At 37.7% G+C, this 26227-nt stretch overlaps 1 protein-coding gene across 1 annotated transcript in view; it reads left to right on the top strand.

Moving 5' to 3' along the window:
* LOC136864678 (sodium- and chloride-dependent GABA transporter ine) overlaps positions 1–26227 on the top strand; it is a 584214-nt gene that overhangs the window by 456918 nt on the left and 101069 nt on the right. Inside the window, exon 5 of the mRNA XM_067141988.2 lies at positions 2504–2729. Coding sequence (XP_066998089.2) covers positions 2504–2729 — 226 coding nt within the window. The remainder of the gene's footprint in view (positions 1–2503; positions 2730–26227) is intronic.

Here is a 26227-nt window from a genome sequence, read left to right as displayed (position 1 = left end):
TCAGTGGAAGCTACACTTTGCTCTGGCCTGTGCCAAGAGATGGATACAGAACATATAAATAACAGAAGAAAATAATAATAATAATAATAATAATAATAATAATAATAATAATAATAATAATAATAATAATAAAAGAAACCACTATTAAGGACAATTAAATTGTTTTGTAATTTGGTATTATATATTTTGTTTTTCAGGTAATTTCTAAAGGTTATTTAATTGCAAATTAATTTCAACAGACTGAAGAACATAACAGTTATAAATGAACTGAGTCAAAACTGAAAGAGATTCCTCACGAGTCCTACTTATGTCCATCAGAATGCACAGTCCAGCTCAGCAGGAGTGGAACCAAACACTTCCTGGTTGAGGAAACATTGATCAGTTGTTGACACATGAACACACATGGCAAAACCAGCACAGACTGATTTGGAACAGAACCATAACAATGTTTCTTCAAAGCTTCTTTAGACATTCATGTTTTTAGTGATTCTGTATGATTTTATTTTAATATTACTTCCATGTTCCATCACTATCATTACCTGTATTTTTATCTCTGGGAATGTCTGCAGGCCAACTGTATTTAACATAATTTCCATTTTTTAAACTTTTTAGGTGAAAGAGTAAAATTATTCTCAGTTACCTAGTAAAACAATAAAGAATTTTCTTAAATGTATACATTTAAAATGGCTGATGTTCACATTTACAATTAATTATTATTCATTTTTTATGTTGAGAATTGTTCTTACAAGTAGTAAAGAAATAAAATAAATGAAAGTAACTAATATTATATTTTTACACCAACTTAATTGTTGCATAATTCTACAAATGTAAGTAACAACAATATGAGGTAACATTTAGATTCTGTAGGTTGAATTGTTCGATGATGATGATGATGATGATGATAGGAAAATAATGAATCTTAAATAGATTTTCAGTTCATAACCATTAAAAAAATGTAATAATAAAAATAAATTTATATAACATAGGCCTAGTAATCAAAATACACTGATGTCATAGTATTTTTAAATTGAAATTGCATAACTCACCATCTTGTTCACAATTGTCAAAAGTTTTCCAGGGAAGGATCCTTGATTCCTTCCCGCTATTCTGGGAGCTATTCCATATCCACTAGTATATACCCTTCCTCACCTACCTCATCCCAAAATTTACTGCAGGCCCAAAGGATAACAATGAGAATTTGGGCAACTAAATGGTTATCTAATGGGTTACTTCAGCCACTTTAATCAGTAAGAAATAGTTCACAGTAAAAGAAATATTGTGACAAACTGCCAGTCTTAAGTGGGAAAGCTTGGCTACCTGTAAATGTCAGTAGAGAGGAGTCAAATGTTATCAGAAGTTAAGACTTGGTGCTTGCAGCCTTGAAATTACAGTGCCACATTTGTCATTTCATTTGCAAGGAAGAATGAAACAAATATATTCATAACATTTTAAAATTTATTTTGCATGTCTGCATGCTTTAATTTAAAGCAATAACATTTTTTAAAAAATCATTCATGAAAACATTGAATTATTAAGTTAATTGTTTTATTGAAATAATTTCTTTAAATGTTCCCAGTAAATATGCTATACAAACATAGCAGCACTTCTTGATAGAGCTACATAGACTATCAAAATATAAATGTTCTGGGAACCATACACATTTCTGATGCCTTCTGAATGGAAAGCCTCCCATTTTGAATTTCATTTAGAACTCTCTCAGTGTAGACAGTGTTTTAATTTTGGTAGCAATGACCTCCACACTTCTCTTTGTAATCACATAATACTTCTACTGCAGATTTTGAGAGTGTATTGCCAGACACTTCCCTAATAAGCCAAGATTTAATACAGGAGGAAAAACAGTCCCACTGTAGAACTGTTTGTTTTGCAGTAGTATGGATGGCACTATTTAATTACATTTAATGCTCGCAGCTAACTGTCCTGACCGGAAGAAAGGTTGAAAACATGAAACACAGATATTGACAGATCCCTCCATTGGCTTCTGTTTGTACTACTTAAAATTGTCACTGTTAACTTTTAGATGGCACTTCAGAATAAGTGACTTAGAAATGGAATGACCAAAGTTTTCCCAGGTGGGTAAAATTAGCCCAATTTACAGTACTGATTTTCATAATACTTCATCTTGAAAATGGAGAAAAAGGAACATACGTATAGGAGAAAGTTCAGTAGTGAGTTGAGAGATTAAAATGTCTCTTTCTAATAATGAATAATTATGCCAAATTTACAGCTCCCTACTACTGACAGGAAGATGACTGATAACATTTCTAAAGCATTCTGCATTCCATAGCAAAGCAAGACAACAAACACACTTTTCGATACCAATCTCTTTGGAAAGTAATGACCAAATGGCAAATACTACTGGAGAAAGGGAGAGAACAAAAATCCCCTGTAACACATGTTACATCCTTGAACTGAATGCTCTGTAGTTTTTTTATTTTATTCTTCTGTTCAGTGCATCTGAAATATTATATTTTGTGTTATACAGGTGCTGGCTTGGCCAGTGTTGTCATCTCTTTCCTTATGTCGACGTATTACAACGTTATCATCGCATACACACTCTACTACTTCTTTTCGGCATTCAAGACTAACATTCCTTGGAATGAATGTAATAATCAGTGGAACAAGAGATGTTGGAAGCCCACACATTCATCTCCGGTTTCCAATGTATCGAAGTTAAACGTTTCCAAGACACCTTCTGAAGAATTTTATGAGTAAGTTAGCTCAACAGATTTGAAAAATGTTAAGATAAAATATAGTATTAAAATAAAACCCTTCAATATTTTTTGATTTTGCCTACTGATTTTTATTTTTCTTTGCAGTAGTAACATGCCTTGTTAAAAATATACAATTTCTGTCAAAATGTTACCTTTATTTGGAACACCATGCAGTGCATCACAACAGACGTGCTTCAGTTGTTAGCTTCAGGTGTCTTCACTTTATAACTAGAGGGTCATCATTCAACTGTTTTTACAGAGAGAGCAGTTAATATTACTATTTATGTCAGTCAAGAACAGAGCTTAGTGGCAGACAGAAAAATAAAATGTTCCTGTTTCAACAGTTCAATGAAAAAGAAATGACCAGAACTTAGGCAGAACTGCATATGATATACCTTAGCCACGTCAAAGGGTCGTATTGTCTTCACATTGCTCTTGTTTCACTGAATGGGGCTTGTGTCTTGCCAATATGAAATATACTGAAGTCTCCTGTGAGTATCATGTGGGATAACTGAACTGATGCCACCTACAGATGCAATGTCATTCACAGTTTGTATGCTATTCCAGCTAATCACATGTCTTATCTCAGAGATCTTTTACTTGGTGGTTACCATTGAAAGCCAGCTAGTATACATATCCTCCAAATTGCATCTAACATCTCTTGAACACAATACTGTACCCTGTAGTTTGTTCCTCATATAGGTTCTGTAGCATTTCCAAAGTTTAATTGTACCGTTTTGCCTAATTTCTGTCAAAATTTAGCTGACCTAATGTTCAATGTGGCACATTTTTCTGTCTGTAACCAGGTTTGTGGACTGATCTCATGTAAACTACAAACCAAATGGTGGTCCTGTGTCAGCTGTACAGTACAGATACCTGTGGTATAACAATGAAATCATTATCATATGTTATGTGGAAAATGAAATGGGACCATTTGTTGGAAAACGAAACCAAAAACAACAAATGGCCAAAACTGACATTGGTCATGGTTTGAAGATCTCTTGTAAAGTTTTGTTTTCTGACAAATTGCCCCATACATGCAGAGGTAGCTGTAGATATTTTACAGTTTCCTTTTGCTCTCAAGACAGAAGGTTTGATCCTGGCTGGGATCAGTAGTATTTGAGGGTGGTTAAATGTAATAAATATTGGCTTCTCACATATTAATGAACTTCTATGGGACAAAATTCTGACACCTTATCATCTCTTAAAATCTTGATGTTAAGCATGTAACATAGTAATTATATGAATCCTCAAGCTCTGCTATTCCTTCTGTTGTACGGTGACTGCTAGGTTAGTCTTCAACATCACTAATGGCACTGAGATTTATAATTAAGCAACCTATGATATCTTTACATATATAATATAATAAATATAAATAAAATATAATCTGTTTTACTCATTTTTAACATCAAACAATAACACTCATGTATTAAATTTTGTTCGGATAGTTCTTTCAATGACAAGCAAGTTGACTGCTCGTTTAGGATAAGGTGTGAGGTTGCAGTTGGGAGATGGCGGGTTTGAATCTCACCTTCGGCAGCCCTGAAGTTGGTTTTCCATATTTTTCCATTTTCATACCAGGCAAATGCTGGGACTGTACCTTAATTAAGGCCATAGCTGCTACCTTCCTAGCCCTAGCCCTTTCCCATCCTTTCATCACTGAAAAACCTTCGATGTGTTAGTGCATCATGAAACCATGAGCAAAAAAATAGTTCTTTCAATGCATTCAAGTTGCAGTTTATGCTTCTGGAGGCAACCCAACCCTTCGGTATGGACCTGTTATTATCTGTTGTGTTTAATTTTGGCCTATATGATGGAAACCTATATTAATGCAGCAGCACTTTTGAGAAATATGTCTACAAAATGTTCAATAGATGAAGGTTTGTACATTTTATTTGTTTCAAACAAATTTGGACTCAGTAGGTTGTTGCTGTAAGAAATGCAGTACTTCTCAAACCAGACCATCGTTATAGTTTCTGGTGAATTTGATGTGTGGTTTCTGTTTAACCTTTATCAGACTAGCAGTTGATATATCACCTCATAGGTTAGGTAGTCAGCCAAGAATTGCAGTCAATTTATCAACCATAGCTTTACTCCTTGAAACGGATGAGCGGTCAGTTATATCAAGCACGCAGTTTGCCATGAATTCTAGCTTATGAGAAGGATCTACTCATGCTGTTACTGAAGAATGCATCAATGAATGAAATGTCATATGGCTTTTAGTGCCGGGATATCCCAGGACGGGTTCGGCTCGCCAGATGCAGGTCTTTCTGTTTGAGGCCGTAGGCGACCTGCGCGTCGTGATGAGGATGAAATGATGATGAAGACAACACAGACACCCAGCCCCTGTGCCATTGGAATTAACCAGTTAAGGTTAAAATCCCCGACCCGGCCAGGAATCGAACCCGGGACCCTCTGAACAGAAGGCCAGGGGACCGTTCAGCCGACGAGAATGCATCATTGCATTGCACAGAAGGATGTGGAGATTCCCTTTCCCACTAAAAATAAAGCAGCCAGCAGATGATGATGGCAATTCACCAAAACCTGTCATTGTCAAGAAGTACTGTAGCCATATGGTCTAAGTTGACAAGAGTGATCGTATGGCCAATAGTTATGGTATTTCTTGCTGAACACTAAAGCAGAAAGAGAAAATATTTTTCCACCTGCTGAAATGGCTATGTTGAATGCCTTCATCATTCACTCATCCTGTGGAAGAAAGATGTCTTGTGAAGAATTCCATGAGCTGCTTGTTAGAAATCTAAATATGTGCTGCTCAAGACATGTACTTCATGAAGTGTCATATGATAAGAACAAAATTACTTGTTGCTTTCTTGCACTCTCTTTGCCTCTGTAAATGGAAGTGACTTGGCGTGGTCTGTGTATGTGTCATTGTGACGGATGATTTGTTTCCTGTCCTTAACCTAGGCTGACTTTGGAACATATATTGCCATATTATGTACTAAATATGTCTAATGGGTGACTCAGGTAGCTTCATATCACTTTAATTGCTTTCTTGGGCCGATGACCTAGAGGTTAGGCCCCTCTAAAAAACAAGCATCATCATCATCATCATCATCATCATCATCATCATCATCATCATCATCAATTGCTTTCTTATAGCTATACTGTACACAAGAGAAATTACAATGCAAATAAACTGTAAAGCATTTATAATCCCTTGTAACCATTGTAATGTGAATCGGTTATAATCCTTGGATACCCAATTTCTTACAGAATAACGTAGTCTGTATTGAAAGTCGTTAACCCAAGAACTCTAATTTCTACAGGAATTGTAGTAAAAGGGTACAGATTATAATGTCACTAGGGATACAAATTCCATGTGGATGAGCACACAGAACATGCTCATACTCTGTCAGGCATCAGGCTATCTTAGCATGAGATATTAAAGTACAATAAAGGTTGAAGTGGCATTGTGGTAAGGTAATACAGCAACAGAATGTGGTTTTATATTTAGAATCAGAGTTTCCCATGTCCATTTCTCATGATTTAGTTTATTTGAGAATGATAATCTCCCGAGTTTTGCTCATCATCATCATCATCATCATTATTTTGCACAGCTTACAGCCACTAGCAGGATCTGTTTAGAACGTAAGTCTCTATATTATATTTTATCTTCCCACCATCTCTCTATTTTCAGTTTGGTCCAATCCTCTCCTGTTTTTCTTTATTTGCTCCTCTTCTCCTTTCAGTCATCTGTCCCTAGATCTTTCCCATGGTATCTGCTTTCCACTCCCATCTTGTGCATTTTCATGGGTATCCTCTTCTTCATCCCTCACATGTCCATATAATCTAAGCCTTGATATCTCTATCCTGTTCTGGAATGGTTCCAGTTACAATAGTTCTCTAACTGTCCCATTTCTTTTTTACTGTTCTTATTCTACTTTTCAAGAATTTCATCTCGCTCACCTGGATCCCATTTCTCTCTCTTTCCAACATTACTGTCAGATCTCTGCTAAGCTTTCTAAATGAGTATCACTCCAATATATATCATTATTAATGATTTTTCTTTGACATGGGCACTAGAAATCTATGAACTCTGTCACTGTCCCAAGACTTGTTAAACATGTGGGATAAATGTCTCATAGGGAGAGAAAAAAAAAACACCCAACCCAAAACCTCTTTTCTCAGTCCTATCAGAAATTTATTCAAGGTAATTTATTTTGTAATTTATAATGTCATACTTTTCAACCAACATGGCCTCATCATTTTTACTTTGTCTGGCAAAATCCTAGTTTCCATACCAGAACCCTAACTAGACTACTTTTTCCCTAAAACCAAAGTGAAGCATCTTGCAGTTCTGTTCTTTATGTACTACCTGTAGGAATGCACCTCTCAGTAATGCATTTCCTTTGTGTTGCGGGGTCACTAGATGCAGAGTGGGTCTCGGCCAATAAGTGGCCATGGCTACTCCGTGGTCCAACTGCTCTGCACTCTGACTGGCCAACTGAGCAGAGGAGGGGTGTCCACGGCTTTACTGTGGCTCTACGCCTCTACATTTGGGAGACGGGACGGGGCTTGACCTCATGGCTGGCTCCAAACGCCAGCTGTCCTGAGAATGGTTTTCCATTCTCCTGCACTAAGGCGAATGCCAGGACAGTTCCTAATATAGGAAACACTGAGCGACATTTTCTTAACAATTACAATTTGGAATAATTGAAGTGAACACTTCTGAGAAATGTTTTAGCTTCTCAGTTCTCTAGCTGTCCCATTTCTTATCCATTTTTACTGTTCTTATTCTACTTTTCAAGAATTTCATCTCGCTCACCTGGATCCTATTTCTCTCTCTTTCCAACATTACCTGTCAGATCTCTGCTAAGCTTTCTAAATGAGTATCACTCCAATATATATCATTATTAATGATTTTTCTCACTGTAACAAATCTCCTGGCCTGAAAGACAGTGTCAGTCTCTAAGAGGCCCGCCTCCTCTTTCAGAGGAGGAATGAAAACATTTTAGTAGTAGTTTGTGTTGCACTTTCATCCGTGTCTGGAATTCTTTTTAACTGACCTTCTCATGTTTGGTGTTTGGAAAGACTTTGCACTCTCACTCACTATTCTTCTAACTTCTGAAACAATTCTTTGGGCACTACACCAAGATACAGTGGTAACCTTTACCACACATTCCTTAAATTTATGTAGTGAAATTGCAGCACCTTCAAAAGTTTCTTCAGTCATAATTACTAAAACATTCTTAAACACTTCTCTGGACTGACTAAAAAGCTTCTTCTCCTTTAATTTAGAAACACTGAGCGACATTTTCTTAACAATTACAATTTGGAATAATTGAAGTGAACACTTCTGAGAAATGTTTTAGCTTGCTCAAAACTAAATATCATACACAGATTTTAGTACCTACTCACTTCAAACAATAGTGAGTATTTTAAGATTACCAGACTGGGTGGCTTATACGAAAGATTGCTGGTCATCTGATCACAAGTTGATAAGTGTAGTTCCAGCTCAGTCAGGTGGTGTTTGAAGGTGTTCAGTTATGCAACCTGCATGTACATCGATATGCTGGCATGTAATGGAACTTCTGTGGAACAAAACCCCAGCATATTGGCAGCCAAATACCGTAGGATGTAAATACAATTTTGTTTTGAAACTTTACTATATTGGCCAGTGGCATATGATTTAACTTCTACCACTAGCCACTATCTCTCCAGCATCCTGTCAGCTATTGCTCCAATTGTACTTTGAGAAATCATCATTCGCTTGTGTTCAAAGATCAAAAACATTCACTGACAAACAGTTATAAGGATATGCCCTCATTCGATTATGCCCAAGACATTTTAAATGGGTGACAGATCTGGTGATCTGGCATGCCAAACCACAAGTGGAATGCTGTTATGGCTTAAGAAGGCATGTACTGTCATCACAAAATGTGGCCTTGCACTGTCTTGATGCAATTTGGTCAGCAAGAACAGAAGTTTTCTGGTTTGAGAGCATTGTTGACAGAAATAAAGAAACCACAGAAAGAAAGGTTTGTACGAAATTTTTTGAACTGAATGAATCGCACTGGTCTGCATTTAGAGCCATCACCCAGGTGGCAGATTCTCTATCTGTTGTTTACCTAGTATTTTTGTAAATAATTTCAAAGAACTTAGAAATCCTGGTAATGACATAAACAGAATTGTAACTAAAATGTACATATCTCTGCACATGGTTATGAGGGTATTTAGGGGTTGTAGTAAGGATGTAAAGGAGAGGGCATACAAGTCTCTGGTAAGACCCCCAACTAGGGTATGGTTTCAGTGTATGGGACTCTCATTAGGCTTACTTGATTCGAGAACTAGAAAAAATCAAAAGAAAAGCAGCTTGATTTGTTCTGGGTGATTTCCGATAAAAGAGTAGCATTGCAAAAATGTTGTGAAGTTTGGGTTGGGAAGATTTGGGAAAAAGAAGATGAGGTACTAGACTAAATCGTATGTAATTCTCAAGTGAAAAGGTCCATCTATTCAACACTTTTTATATCAAACATTCAATCATGTATTATTTTTGTGGAATACGTGTTTCATCTCCTATGGAGACATCTTCAGTTCCTTAAAAGCTACAATATAAGATTACAGGACAACCATTGCATATATGGTTTTTAAAATGATTAAAGTCTTTAGGCTTACTTATATCTTGAGCACCAAACTTGCAATCTAAATGAACACACACTCAGAAATCAAATATTTTTTAGATACAGCCTAACGTCAGATAAAGTTAAATATAATGGTGATTCAAGTTTTGGAATTGTCTGTGTTGTTAAAATTTTCCATTAAAATTGAGTAAAATGTTGGAGGAAAACTCTTCTCTAATGACAATTGCATTATTTATATGGAACGTGTTGGAATTCGCCAAAAAGTTCCAGTGTATAGAGTCTAAAATTAAGATAAAAAGGAAGTATAAATATTGTGTAAATGAAGGTGAAGTGTCTTGCAGATAGGCTATGTAAATATGCTACTCACTTCCCTGCTGCTTTCTCCTGTGTGTGTCCTATTGTGTGACACTCGTGATACTGACAGTTGGTTTATACGAGTTGAACAGCAATACGGTAATAATTTAACCCTCCATCAGGTGCGTCATGTTTTGTTACACGGATAGGCACGTGGGCTACCCTTGTAGCCCACAATATATTTCAACGGTATTTAATTATCCTTCAAGCTTAAAATTTAGAAAAATATTTTATATCAGTCTTTGGACTTTTCTGAGCATTGTTATTACAAAATTAAAAAACTTCACCCTCCAAAATTTCTTAAAAGTAAATAAAACAAAGTGGTGTATTTTCAATTTTGACATGATTGAAATTTAATCCAAGTTTAAGGCTCCGGGTTTCATCATTACGAATGCATACTTTCATCAAACTTGCATATTTTGTAGATACATTTATTGAAATTAATATTGATGAAAATTTATGGTTTTACAAACTACCCAACACCCCATAGACAACAATAACACGGGAAACAGCCTTCTTTCTTTCTTTCTTTCTTTCTTAATCTGCTTACCCTCCAGTGTTGGCTTTTCCCTTGGACTCAGCGAGGGATCCCACCTCTATTGTCTCAAGGGCAGTATCCTGGAGCTTCAGACTCTGGGTCGGGGGATACAACTGTGGAGGATGACCAGTACCTCACCCCGGCAGCCTCACCTGCTATGCTGAACAGGGGCCTTGGTGGTGGATGGGGTGATTGGAAGGGATAGACAAGGAAGAGGGAAGGAAGTAGCCGTGGCTTTAAGTTAGGTACCATCGTGGCATTTGCCTTGAGGAGAAGTGGGAAACTACAGAAAACCACTTCCAGGTTGGCTGAGGTGGGGATCGAAACCACCTCTACTCAGTTGACCTCCCGAGGCTGAGTGGACCCGTTCCAGCCCTCGTACCACTTTTCAAATTTCGTGGCAGAGCCGGGAATCGAACCCGGGCCTCAGGGGATGGTAGCTAATCACACTAACCACTACACCAGAGGCAGATGGGAAACGGCCTTTAGCACCAAAATGTTCGAATGACGAAAGTAGTCCACTCAACATTCTAAACAATAAAACAGTATTGTTATGGTATTTGCATTGTTGAAATAAAGAATAGTTACGGTCACATTTTCATATTTTTTTGGAGAATTTTGTTCATTTTAAAACCAGTATTATCAGCACACTTTATCTTTGAAACACAAACTATGAATCGCTTAAGCATCGTTGTGCGACATCTGGCGTACAGTTTACGTATTAGTACTGTTATTGTTTACACAGCAAAGCCAAACTATAGAATTCATGCTAGGAACAAGATTCGCATCGAGAAATGCTATATAATGTGTATGTGACATAGTTGTTGGCTTAAGATAATAACGGTTTAGAAACTTCATATCGATCGATCATATCCTCGATTCAATTCAGATTTCATTTTCATTCAGTTGGCAGCACTATCGGAACTACCAGGACAGCTCCCTCCTTACTCCTCACACCCGTACACAAATACGCCAAGATAAGGTGTGCTCGCCACAACACGGATAGGCGCGGGGGCCACATTTGTAGCCAAACCGATTTTGAAGTGAGATTGTGGAAAGACAACTTCAGTAAGCAGTGGCAGAACACAGTAAATCCCGAGAACAGCGTGACGAAGAAAGGTATTGATAGTCTCCCCTTCTACGGCCAGCAAGCATAGGAGTGAGGGCAAAAACAAAATGGTTGGGCTACGCCTGTAGCCCGCGCCAAATACAGTAGAGACAATACACGACACTTACGGATTTCACCTTGCTAAAATGGGAGACAATTCGACGGTGGCGCTCCTAGTGACTTGACCTGAACAAATCGCGCTAAATTCAAATATCAATGGAAATGTATATACGGAAATGGATAAATAAATTACGCCTAGAAAGACAGTGGTATTGAGATATTAACTTCGAAGTTGCTAAAGCAATTCTGGATAAGTGAATGAAGAATTGTTTAAAAGGTTATTATTCAAAGACTAAAATTAGACATATAAACAAGGTGTGAAATGGACTGCTGTGAAATGGCTTGATCTTTCATTTATGCATTACTTTTTAGCTTTAGCATACCTGCCTGAAATCTTACGGTTGGATTTGTCTTTTTTCCTCATTTAAAAACAATGTATCATCACATTAAGACATTTGTCAATAAAAATATCGGCACATTCCTTACACATATGATGCAATGAATTAACATTTAATAGCTGGACAATTTTCCTCTTAACATGAAGCCTACTAACAGAAAGAAAATCTATAAAATCCCGGCTTTAATCTGAGAAGAGGGATAAAAGAAAGAAAAGTGTGAAAATGTTGTCGATAGTGATGTTTTGAGGAATATTTACGTACAATTAGAGTAAAAATGTAACATACCCTTGGCTGTATAGTCGAGGATTTTTAAAGTCGCTGGCCTGGAAATAATCTGAACAGATCTTATAATTCTTATACAAGCGTAACGTCCCTTCTTTCTTGTACACTTTATCCAAATCGCTTCTGTGACATTTCAAAACCCACTGATCACACCTACAACAACACATCGGTATTGAAGGTTAACTGCTGCACTATACAATAAAATATGCGTATTATATTTTAAGCCCGTTAAAACATGGGTCGAGCAGGTTAGAAGATTATGAAGTACTATAAAAATCTCTGTCACTGGAAGAATATATATGCAAACACAATATTACATGTTCTTGTCACGAGGGAACCTGAAGAACGACCGCGCATTTTTCTCTACTTCGTAATTACTGCAGCCAAACACAGCACATACCTTTCCCCTCATGTTGAGAGGAGATATCAAGGAATGACACATGCTACTATTTAATTATGTCAACTCACTGAAAACGCATAAATAACACCAAAAACTTCACACAAAAATACACGTGCTCTTATGACAGAATCAGTACCGTTCAGGTCTATCCGCTAGAGTGAGCTCCAATAGCTGTCCCTCGATATCTCGCTCAGTGTCGTGTATTGTCTCTACTGTATTTGCCCGCGCGTCTGACGGAGGGTTAAATGTTGTCCTTGTAATCTTCTGCTGGTTCTTTTAAGGAACAGAAGATGTCTCCATAGGAGACAAAACATGTATTCTACAAAAATAATACATAATCGAATGTATGTGTTGGAATGTTGCGGTTTTCTCATAAAAATAAAATGTCATGTAAATATCTTCTATATATCTTAAAGAAAACAACATTGAGGTTATGTGTCGGTAGCTCAGATAATTGAGTGGAGTGGTTTATCTTTGTTTGCTTTTGTTCTTTGAACATTTGAACTGTTTGATGTGTGTAATGAAGCTGGTGTTTCTGTGGTATAATTTGATTACCGTATCTAAACCGGTGTAACGAGCAAAAATGAAGATATATCAACAGGTTATGGGTCCAGAGCGCCAAAACACCGCAGTATATTTCGGACAATATAAGTTGAAATTGAGTAACGAGAATTAACGTCGGACGAAGCATGTTATGACATTATTGATGGGAAAAATGGCGACCTCGTGGACCGGTGAAGAAACACTGAATAGGAATGTGGCCAAGCTTACAGTGGAGAAATATTTTTCGTGGGCATTAAAGGTGAAACAAGAGCTGTTGTTGAAAGATGTATGGGAATCAGTAATAAGGTATGAGGATACGGCAGGTTGTCAGTTGACTCAGACAGAAACGAGACGACGAGCGCGAAACAATATGATCGCGTTAGCGGTTATTTTCAAATATGTAGAAGATTTTGAAAGTGACATTGCAGATATTGAATCAGCGAAATAGACATGGGAAAAACTGGACAAGTTGTGTACCGTAATGACGGAGGGCTAGTGAATGGTGCTATGACCCTGAAACAGTTAACTCATTTTGTGAAGCCCAAGGACATGAGTGTTCAAGAATACTTCGCGAAAATAAATCAACTGTGGAGGAGAACGAGTAAAGCTGGATATGAGTTCACAGATCAACAAGTTGCAGGAATGATCATCGGAAATCGTACAGAGGAATATGCAGCTTGTATTCCTTCCTTGGAAGCTGATCTGGCGAAACTGACAATCTGGAAAGTGAAGGCGAGATTACTCACGGAGGAAAGCAAAAGGAAACTTCAGCAAAATGGAGGAAAGGCTTACGACACTGGAAAACGTGAGGATGATGAAGCTCAAGCCATGGTTGTTCATCTGAAGCGAGATATCAAGAAAGAAGACGTGGAACGAGGAAAACAATATAGTTGGTACAATTGCGGTAAACAGGGACATGTATGTAAATACTGTCGCAGTATCCAAAAGTGCTTCAATTGTGGTAAGTCAGGACATTATTCAAAAGTATGTCCAACAATGAAGAGTGACGAATCATCGCAGGAGAGTAGATCAGTGGAAAAGTGGTAAGCTCAGAAATTATACATGTAGTAGATAAGGCAATGAGCATGGTTGTTTCTGTAGGAACTGAGAAAATTAAAGATTGCCTGTTCGATTCAGGTGCGTCCCATCATATGTGTCCAACAAAGGAGATGTTTATAGACATGTTAAAAAATGTAACCGGGAATGTAGAAATAGGAGATAACAGTAAGCTGGATACCAAAGGTCAAAGTAAAAATGTCATCAGGCTGGACAATTACATTTATGGATGTGTTGTATGTACTAAACTTAGGTGCAAATTTAATATCAGTTGGTAAGTTAACCAGCAAAAGTTTCAAAGTAGGATTTGCAGGTGAGAAAGCAGTGGTTGTAGATAGGAATGGAGATGAAACATTGTTTGTTGCAAACAGGAGGAATGATGTGTGTGCAGTACAAATAGAGGGGAGAAATGATATTGTAGCTGTGAGTGACTGTGATGAAATAATAGATCAAGAATGTAATAACAATGTAGCATTTAAAAGTGTTGGGCAGGTTAGGTTGTGGCATGAGAGATATGGACATGTTCATTCTGAAGCTTTGTTTAAATTGCCTATGTTAGAATTGAAAAGGAGTAATGATATTAATACTTGTTTTGTATGCATTCAAGGGAAACTAACAAGGGAGTACCTAAGTCTTGTGAGCATAAGGGAGAAAAACCACTTGATGTTGTGCAGACTGATGTAGTTGAAAAAATTAGTCCACCATCACTTGGGAAATCTCAATATGTTCTAACAATGATTGATGAATACTCCAGATTTAATGTGTCTGTATGTGTGAAAAATAAGGATGAAGTGTTGGAGATGTTTAATAGCTATCAGGCAAATGCAGGAAACTTACATGGTGTAGGAATTAAGGTACCGGTAGTGCAATCTGACAATGGTACAGAGTATACATGTAGCGGGTTTCAAGCACAATTGCAAAAATGTGGTATTACTCATAGGAGATCTGTACCGTATATTCCACAACAAAATAGATTAGCAGAGAGACAGAATAGAATGATGTTTGTTAGTATTAGATGTCTATTGATCCCGTCAGGGTTACCAAAGTAAGTTTGGGGAGAAGCGGTAATGACTGCAGTGTACTTAAGAAATACTAGGTGCCCATCCTCAGCAATAAATTTGCAGATGCTGTATGAACTGTGGTTCAACAGGAAGTTGGATCAGGAAGAAATAGGTAGATTGAAAGTATTTGGATGTCAGGCGTGGGCTGTGATGGCAGACAGCAGGAAGTTAGATCCCAGAGCAGAGTCATGCGTTATGATAGGGTACGAAGCAGGTACTAAAGATGGATATAGATTATGGAGTCTTGAAAGGAAAAAGGTAATAGTGAGGAGAAGTGTGGTATTTGAGGAGCAGATATTTCCTTTTAAGGTGAAATGTCCTGGAATATATATCATGGAAAAGGTAAATGTACCGAAGGCAGAGGGTAGTGAAACATACTTTGACATACTGTGCACTGAAGATCCAGAGATAAAATTAGGGACTGTGTTAGACACAGAGGAGGACGGAGAGGAAACATTGGCTGTTGAGTCAACGACCGGAGGGGAACAAGTAGAGGTTGAGTCTAAAGCAATACAAGAGCCAGGGAATAATCTGAGATGGTCAGTAAGACAGAGGAAAGGTAAGACTTGTGCAGATTGTAAGGCAGTGATGGAAGTTAGACATGTAAATGTAGTGGAACCTAGAACAGTTGAGGAGGCTATGTCAAGCCAAGAGTCTGCTAACTGGATGGAAGCCATGAAAGTGGAGATCAATGAGATGGGAAAGAAGGATGTTTGGGAAATTGTAAAAAGACCAAAAAATATCAAGGTAATTAGTTCTAAATGGGTGTTTTCATTGAAATATGACAGTGAGGGTAACATTCAGAAATATAAGGCCAGGTTGGTTGCTCAAGGTTTTAAGAGTCTGATGAACCTTAGTTTTGATGAAACATTTAGTCCGGTTATAAAGAGGAAAACAATGAGACTGTTAACAGGTATTGCAGTACTTAAAGGTTGGACTGTAGAACATCTAGATATAACTAATGCTTACATAAATAGTGATATCAGTTGTACTCTATACATGGAACAACCAGAATTGTTCGTAGAAAAGGATGTCCAAAATTATGTATGTAAATTGAAGAAAAGCATCTATGGACTACCTAATTTGAGTAAAGACTGGAATGCTTGTGTTGATGCTATAATTAGAAGACTAGATTTTAAGAAATGTGTCAAAGAACCATGTGTGTATGTAAAGGAGTGTTGTATTACTGGCTTGTATGTCAGTGACGGTGACAAAGAGGTTGTGAAGTTGGTTAGAATAATGTTGGGAAATTAAAGTTCTAGGGAAAGCAACAAACTTACTGTCAATAAAAATAGAACAGACAAAAGAAAAGGGGTTCATTGAGTTTGTATATGTAGCATGAGAAAGAAATGCTGCAGACTTGTTCACAAAGAATTTATCTGGCAACAAGCTTAAGAGTTTGTGTAAGCTTATAGGTTTGCAATGAGAGGATAATTGATTGAAGTGTAGTATTTTATTTTTTGAGAAAAGGGGGGGAGTGTTGGTATGTTGTGGTTTTCTCATAAAAATAAATTGTCATGTAAATATCTTGTATATATCTTAAGGAAAACAACATTGAGGTTATGTGTCGGTAGCTCAGATAATTGAGTGGAGTGGTTTATCTTTATTTGCTTTTGTTCTTGGAATGTTCTTGAACTGCTTGATGTGTGTGATGCTTAGTTGTAGTCAACAGCTCATAATAAATGGATGTGTGTAATGAAGCTGGTGTTTCTATGATAGACCTATAATTTGATTACCTAAACTGGTGTAACGAGAAGAAAAAGATATATCAACAGTATGACATAAAAAGTGTTGAATAGGTGGACCTTTTCATTTGACAATTGGATATTTTGTCAACATGGGTATAAGATGAAATTCATCAATTGTAGTAAGTGGTATGTTACAACCTGTCAGTGGAGAGATGGAGTGGAATTACATTAGTAGATGAATAAGTTTCAGTGGTGTATTTAAAAGTAGGAAAGATCACAGTATGAAGATAAAGTTGGAATTCAAGAGGACGAATTGGGGCAAAAAATTTTTATAGGAAGAGGAGTTAAGGATTTAATTAATTTACCAAGGAAGATGTTTAATAAATTTCCAAATTCATTGCAATTATTTAAAAAAAACTGGATAAACAACCGATAGGGAAACTGACACCTGGGTGACCACCCTTAATGCAGATCAGCGGTAATGGATGATTATGGGCAGTTGTAATGGTAGATATGAATCTATTTTTATAAGGGACGTAACTCACTAGTTGGCCTATTCTCTGTTTTTTTGCGCATTACAGAAACTTTAAACATAGGCCTACCAATTACTTTAAAATGGTCATTTGTCATTCCTCAGGTTGATTGAGGACTGAGGGTCAAGGATGGCAGTGTGTTGTAGATGTCTATATCTCTTCATTATTGCCCTATTAAAACAATCAATTCACTCTCAGACACAGGTTATTTTAGACAGTTCAGCAATTTCCTTTTCCCCTGTGAGAAGTCAGGTTCTTTTTACCATGTGACTGAGATTTCAGAATTCTCCCCAAAAGGCTCTAAAGAAATCATAGGATCTATTCAGTCCATGAACTTAGAGGATGGTATACCAGGAAATGTTATGGTGAAAGAAGTGGCAGCCAGAGATATCTTGGTTTTCAAAAAGTCATTGATCACTACAAAAGACATCCTATTTCTGAAGAGACAAAATGTAATTTCAGAAATGGAAGAGTTAACTTCTCAATCAGTACTCTTTACCACTTCATTTTTCCATGAAAGAAAGGATTACATCAAGGGGCAACCTACAGTAAATGTTATCTTCGGCCATACTTTCTTCAAGGTTCTTAGTCTAAGGACACCACTACCACCATCACAGCCATGCCCAATTGGAAATGTTCCCATTAAATAAGCAAAGGTGCAAGACCTGATTAAAATCCAGAGCTACATTCCTTATGAGCATAAGGGCTTTTCTTGATCAAGAATAAGAACCCTGAAATAAAGAGTATTTTGCATGAAAATATTGATGTCAATGATATTATTTTGCTCGTCTAATTTATTCTATGCAGTAAGAAGCAACAGTGATCTCAAAATATTACTTTTTGTTTGCTGAGAGGTTTTATGACTGGATGCCCTTCATGACTTCCACCTAATCAGAGGACTTAATAAGATGAAATGACGTGATAAATGATAGTAGTTAGGGACAGGGTGAAACCCAGTGCTGGCACATAGCTTACTCCTCTTCAATAACATCAAGAGTTCTGCTCAAGGCTTAACGCCCCCATCTGATGGATGATTCACCTTCAACAGCGTCATATGCCCTCACACCATCTGAACACTGTGGAGAGGTTTAGAATTCAGTCCAAGCTTTTGGCATGCATTCTAGTGATTAGAAATTGTATAACACCACTTGATGCCCTAACGGTCATGGCCACCAGGCAGGCTAGTGCCTGAAGAAAAGTATGTTTCTACTCTAAGTACTAAAATGTAAAACACCAAGCCAAACTCCATGGTGCAACAGCCCCGAATGGCCTACTAAGCGGCCACTGCGCAGCCCGAAGGCTTGCAGATTATGAGGTGTCATGTGATCAGCACAGCGAATCCTCGGCCGTTATTCTTGGCTTTCTAGACTTGGGCCGCTGTCTCACCATCAGGTAGCTCTTCAGTTGTAATCATGTAGGCTGAGTGAACATGTGTACAGTTAGTAAACATTATATTTAGTTGTTCACAAGGAGGATCCCATTCTAGGGTTGTATCTGTAAATTTTGCTTCTACCTTCTCTATGGCTTGTGTAATTCTCATCATAAAATTTAAGCATTTTAAGGATCACTATCAGAAATCTAACCACACTGCAACTATCACTATTTTTTTTTACTGGAGCATCCATTGCTGTGTTGTCCTATATCCAACTCGTTGCAACTTGGTTTCCATAAAATATTGCCTCACAGCCAGGCAATCACTACTGACCTGTAGAGGACTGCTTTATACAATTGGGTGCTAAACTGCTAGACTGAGTGCACTTTCACTTGACTTGCCCATAAAGATCCCAAGTTCATTGCATAGTTCATCATCATCTTCATCTTGGCTGTGTCTGTTGTTGATTATGGAGCAAAATTTTATGATAGCATATCCTTGCTGATGCCAATACTCCATGAGATCTAAAAGACCACTCCTAACCTGGTGAACAAACACTCTTTTAGCCATCTGAGGTACAGATGCTACCTGATGGGTTTCAGGGGCATTTACCCATCTCAGAGACCATCACCCTTCCAAGATTCACTACTCTACCCAAAGTTGTTGGACCTCTCAGGGTATCCAGTTATTTCCTACTGCTGAACACACCATTGAGCTGTATGGTCTACTCCATCACCATAGCAGAGTCACTTAGTCAAACACATAGTTAAATTCAGAAATACCTGGAAATGATTATAGGTTTCATGTCTTTACATTTAGGACCAGCCTTTCTGGATTTCCAGCACTCCATCTTGGAGGAGAATGCAGTTCTTTGCTCGTTGGACCACTTTGTGCAAGTTGTTATTCTCATTCTTTCTATAAGATCCTTTGTCACACATACGCAGGTCCTGATCCTACTTCTCTTCTTCCTTGAAGCAGTGTTTCAATGGTACGGGCCAGATCATCCTTCAGTGCACTTCTGATATTTGTTACCATACATCAATTTTGAGAGAACAGCTGAACCGATTGACATCGTAAAGCATTCTGACGAAAGCTCTTGGACTATATATTTTCAGAATAAACATTTCTTCCTGTACATTTTTAAATTATTAAAGAAAAAAATAAAAATGTAGCATTTTCATTGGTCATTGCACTTGCCAGTACTTCTAGGCCACCTGATCTGTGAGACCTATGAGCAGATGGCACGATAGGGGAGGTGGAAAGGGGGTAGGCATGCATCCATAGTCTTCAAGGTCAGCTGTACTTCGCGGATAGGAATAGTCACTGTTTCACTCCCCAGCAGTTGAACAGTACACATTACATTCAAAATTTCTCTAAATTGAAATGAGAGAGCTGCGTCTGTTTTAAAATGAAATTCCAAAGCAGCTGACTATATTCAACCAGCACGGCTCAATATGGGATAAAGGCCCAATGGCAAGTAGTCCTTCATTAATGTGTGTGAATCGTCTTCTAAAACATATCGTAGGTAATGATATTCCATTCCTTCTGGTACAAAAATTGTTGTACTTGGGGGAGATTTCATAAAGGTTTTGCGTGTTTTGGCCTAGAAGTACTGACAAGTGCACTGACCAATGAAAATGCTACATTTTCCTTTAATAATTTAAAAATATACAGCAAGAAATGTTTATTCTTTTAAAGACACTCTGCAAATCTACAGGCCAAGAGCTTTCATCAGAATGCTTTAGGATGTTAGCCGGTTCAGCTGTTCTCTCAAAATTGATGTAACGAATATCAGAAGTGCATTGAAGGACAATCTGGCCTGTACCTCTGACACCCTTCTTTAAAACATGCCGATTATAAAAATATGCATGCAGAACCACATAAAAACGGAATTTGCTGATTTTTTTGCAAGAAATCAGGAACAGCGACTACTCGTTTTTAGATGTTAATGGATCAAATTTTATTTAACTACAAGCCAGAATTTTATTTTTTATTTTTTTGCTAGGGGCTTTATGTCGCACTGACACAGATAGGTCTTATGGCGACGATGGGATAGGAAAGGCCTAGGAGTTGGAAGGAAGTGGCCGTGGCCTTAATTAAGGTACAGCCCCAGCATTTGCCTGGTGTGAAAGTGGGAAACCACGGAAAACCATCTTCAGGGCTGCCGATAGTGGGATTCAAACCTACTATCTCCCGGATGCAAGCTCACAGCCGGGCGCCTCTACGCGCACGGCCAACTCACCCGGTGCCAGAATTTTAGCACATGATGATGCCGTGATTGAAATTTATAGCAAAACATTCACTTCTGTGACAGATGACCTAATTTTCTCAAAAGTTGCCATTCTTAATTAATTTAAAAGTAGTTCAAAACCATACACTAGCATCAACAGATTAATACTGAAGACAAAAGCTAGCTACTTCATTTTCCTGCATAATTCTTAAATTCCTTCAAATTAATCGTTTGCCTCCAGATATTTTTATTCTAAAAATTGCAGCCATAGTTATGCTTGTTAGAAATCGGAATGTTTCCCAACGGCTCCTAAACGGAACCAGATTAGGGCCTAATTGTAAGAAGTATGTACGAAAATTGTTTAGATTTGGAAATATTAAGTGGAGACAAAGCTTAACAACATCCAATTCAACACTTCCATTTTCTTTCAAGAGGCATCAATTTCCAATTTGGTTGGCATTTTGTATCATGATCAGTAAACCTCAAGGGACGTGTAGGTCTCTATTTACCTCAGCCAGTTTTCAGCCATGGCCATATAAATGCTGCAATGTCTAGAGAGCGATATTTTAAAGCTGCAATATTACCAAAAGGTAATTGTACAAAGAGTGCACCGAACAAATGGCTGCATGGTTTGGGTCACATAGCTATCGGCTTGCCTTCGGGAGATAGTGGGTTTGAACCACACTGTCGGCAGCTCTGATGATTGTTTTCTGTGGTTTCCCATTTACACACCAGGCAAACGTTGGGGCTTTACCTTAATTAAGATCACGGTCGCTTCCTTCCCACTTCTAGCCATTTCCTATCCCATCGTCACCGTAAAACCTATCTGTGTCAGTGTGATGTAAAGAAATGAAGTACAAGCAATGCCATATATAAGGAAATCCTTCAATAAATATTTACCCCATTGACCGCCATGTCTTGATGGGTTTCAGTTATTATTATTATTATTATTATTATTATTATTATTATTATTATTATTATTATTATTATTATTATCATTACCATTACCATCATCATCATTATTATTGTTATTATTTCCATTGTTCACTGAGGGAAGGAAGCATGAGGTATGAATAGCTGGACAAAGCCTAAATCAGAGTTTGAGAAAACCTAATACAACAACAGGTTGAGCACAAATACTCAGCAATCTTTACATACTGTAATTCATAAACACAAAAAGGGAAACTTGTCAGCTCTGAATCAATTCATGCAAACATAGCTCGAAAGCTTGTTGAGATCATTTACAAACGTAGAGCTTAGAAGCTCAGGATAATTTATATTTGAACGCTGAAGCTCAGACACCTTACAATTTCACAGTCGGAGTTTTCTGACGCTTACGGATCATTACATAGGTGGTTAAGGTAGCCTGTACAGTTTTTTATAGATAAGCTTAATACCACATGAGAAAGAAGCCATAGCTTCTGGAATGTTTTGCATATCGGGTCTTGAACCTAGGAGTTAGTGTACAAAAGTTTACAAGATGCCCTCAAGTGGGCCAGTAAATTACATAAACATAGGAAAAAGCAACAACACACTGCTTAGAAAGCAGTTCTTGCTTTCATTATTCACAATGATAGGGGAGTACACTAGATAAAGGATCAACAGATCTATAGTAAACAGGAGCAGAAGGCCCATACTACACAGCCACAAAATTAAAGAAAGAATAAAAAAGGATGACATTTTCAAAAGCCAAAACCCAAAATGGAATGGTAGCAAAACACGAGCACTCCAAATAGAAATGTATATGCTAGTCACCAAAACTAAGTTTGAGAGGAAGTTAACGAGGGTACCTCACTTGTGCTTCCTTATATTTTACAAATTACAGTTCATCATCATCATCATCTTCATCTTCTGCAGTTTCTAGTTGTTGGCTGGGTCTGCTTAAATTACAGTTAGGGAAATAAATTGTTAAGTCCGACAATGGAGAATGGAGGCCTACATTTAATTTAAGTTGGGGCTGATGACCTCGATGTTAGGCCCCTTTAAACAACAAGCATCATCAATTTAAGTTGACCAGGGAAAACTCTACATATAAAATTTTGAAGAAACTGAAAAGTGACAATTACATTCTAAAAGGGGTCGTAGAAATCTTCCCTAAGTACACACGCACATAGTTCACATAATTACTATTCTGCCTTGCCTCTTTCACTGCCTCCTTACACTGGTCGCTCCCCCACCTCCAGCATTTCCTCTTTCAGAGGAACTCTCCTTCTTGTTGCACTATAAATATTACACTACTACAAAATATTAGTTTCATGAAAGGTCACCCCTTATATAGCAATCAGCAGATATTTTCAGAAGGAATATGTAAGAGCTACAGTGATTGGAAGATAGGAATTTGGAGACAAGCAATATGATTGGAGGGTCAGTTTAATAACAGGGATGTAACCTTAAAACAAATGAAGGCAGATTACGTGACCAACTTAAAAGTAGTAACTTTCTCAATACTGTAGTTGTTAAAGTCTTTCAACACTAGGCTTCACTAGAAAGTTGATCCTAAGGACCTCTGGCCCCTACTGATGAAACTGATAGTTCATTAGGTATGATATAGATTACATCACCATAGAATTTGAAGGAATATTTTAATAGCCAGAGTGGCCTAACTCATTATTATTATTATTATTATTATTATTATTATTATTATTATTATTATTATTATTATTATTATTATTATTATTGAGAGTGATTGCATTACTACAAGACATTCCATGTCCTACTCTTGTGATGTAACTTTTCTTGATTCATAGATAAGTGATAACTGATATTTTGCAGTTCCTTGTGGTATGTCTTGCAGACTGCTCGTGAGATGTTAAGGCGTTGTATTGTTTCTTTCATTCGTATTCTTAACAAATCGTTTAGTGTACTTTTGGAGTATACTTTACTCTCTAATAATGTAATGATAATATATTCTATTTACAAGCATTCAGACTAGACATGGAGCCAGAAAGAAAACAAGAGGATCCTGCTTTTAATGTAGGTATTTCTTTAAATTCATATATTCTGTGAATGTGTTTGTGTTGAAATACTTCATATTCTATGTACCATTGTTTTGAATGTAGAATTTGAACAGTAGTGTATGATAGAGGGTGATGTATCATAGTGTGGCAACTTAAAGTAATACAGTAGTTTTCAATGCATGCTATCCTACCTATTTTAAGTTTACACAAACAATTTACCATACATTAAACATTTTTCATAATTCAAGATCCTAATAATTCATTAAAAACTCGTTCCAGTTGTTCTGTTATTCCCTTAATTTTATCTTAATGCAGAGTGACAATATTTTAAAACTTTCCTTGATACTTATCATTATCCTGGTGTTTGGTGTATGAATACTTTAATTTGTTGCATTTTGTGATGTTTGATCAGTACTTTTGTGTTGTTTGATCAGTACTAACACTAAGTTCACTAGGGAAAATTGCAACAGCATGAAGGGGTATGCCTACGACACCCTTAGAGTGCATGCTGGGTGGACAGGTGTGAGGCAGCGATACAATCGTAGCACATTCAGGTGCCTCTGTGTGAACACGTGGGCACAGGTTGGTACAGGGTGTATCCACCCTGAGCTACAATACATTGCTGAATCCTGCACGGTATGGATCAATAAAACTCTAGATCACATCCTGTGGAATTGTAGCCCATGATTGCTGCACCGAGAGGGTCAATTTGTCCAGAGTTTGGGATAACTGAGGGGAGTTGTGGATGTGTCTGCCCATCATATCCTGATCCACACATGTTGTATGGTTTAAGTCCAGACACCTGGCAGGTCACAGTAAATGTATTGGAGAGCTTTCCTGACAATGCCTGCAGTGTGAGTGTGGGCATTTTCTTAGTGAAACATCTTATTTGTTATGGTTGCCAGCAAAGGGATAACCATTGTATTGGTAAACTCGTTCACATACTGACGAGCAGTCATTATGCCCTCAACAATCACTCATGGTGATTTCACAGGAAAGCCAATAGCTCCCCAGACTGTAATGCCTGGGATTGGCTCGGTATGCTTCTCAACAATAAGATCAGCATAGCTCCTCTCCATGGTATGTCGTTGGACACAACTGCAATGATTATTGCACCCTAGACAAAAGGGGCAGTCATCATTCAAAAAGACACTATGCCTTTCATCGGCCCTGCATGATCATTCGTGACAACAGGACAGCTTCACATGTCAATGTTTTGCAGGGTCAGTGGAATATTTGCTGCAGGGACATGAGATCATAAGCCAGCTTCACATAAACTTTACCAATTGTTTGTCACATAACTTGTGGTGCCATAGTACCTCAAATTTCCACTGCTGTTGCATTGGGGTCTGTCTGGGACAGCCGAATAATTTGGCAATCCTCCTGCACTGTTGTACGTCGGGTTAGTTCTGTCCCATATTTCCGAGTATGTGTCCCTTCATTTGACCACAGTTGCCCTCTATGTTGAGTGTAAATTTCAATCTGTCCTTTTCAGGACCACTCTTGACAGGTCATCCATAAATACTGAGGGAATGTCTTCAGTAAAAACAACCTGTTGTAGAGCCTATGAAGAAACATGGTTGTGACATCCTTTGTGGTGAAGAGACTCACAGGAATAGCACTCAGCATGGAGCAAGATTTCCCAGGATGCATCTGGTGGTAGAGAGACCTAATCAATGGTACCGAAGTGCTATAGTTGTTGAACTTGATATAGCCATCCCTTCCATTGACATGTCAGAGGATGATAATGTAGAGAACCTAACTGTTGAGCTTAAACACTATACTGTTTCTTCTGTGTATATACCACCAAGCCAATTGTTCTAATTCTCAGGACCACAGAATTTTGACAACCAAGCTGTTCACATTGTGACAGGGGACTTTAACATTCACAGCAATATTTGTGGTTATGAACATGATGACAAAGATGGAGTGGCTGTGCTAGATTGGGTGGGAGCTAATGTGGTACTATTGTTCCATGATGCCAGTTTCAAGAAAGCTGACTGGAACAAGTTCACTGCATGTCTGGAACATGCTGTATCCAGTATTGAAACTTGATCTGCTGATTATGACCATTTTGAGGAAGCGGTGAAGAAGAGTTCCAGACTCTCAACTTCTCATGGATGCAGCATAAACTATGTTCACAGACTCAACCAAGAGACTTCAGCTTTGCTCTATGAATATATTGAACTCTTTGAGTTAGATCCCTTTGGTGAAGAAACTTCTGGAATGTCGCTAACAGCAGCATTAGCCGAGGATAAAAGGTATCACTGGATCACCACTGTTCAAAGAGCTAGACAGAAAACATCAAGAAAC

This window comes from Anabrus simplex, chromosome 2 (assembly GCF_040414725.1).
Source record: "Anabrus simplex isolate iqAnaSimp1 chromosome 2, ASM4041472v1, whole genome shotgun sequence".
Taxonomy (NCBI): Eukaryota; Metazoa; Arthropoda; class Insecta; order Orthoptera; family Tettigoniidae; genus Anabrus; species Anabrus simplex.
The sequence above is the reverse complement of the archived record's forward strand: the minus strand, read 5'-3'. Positions and strand labels throughout refer to the sequence as shown.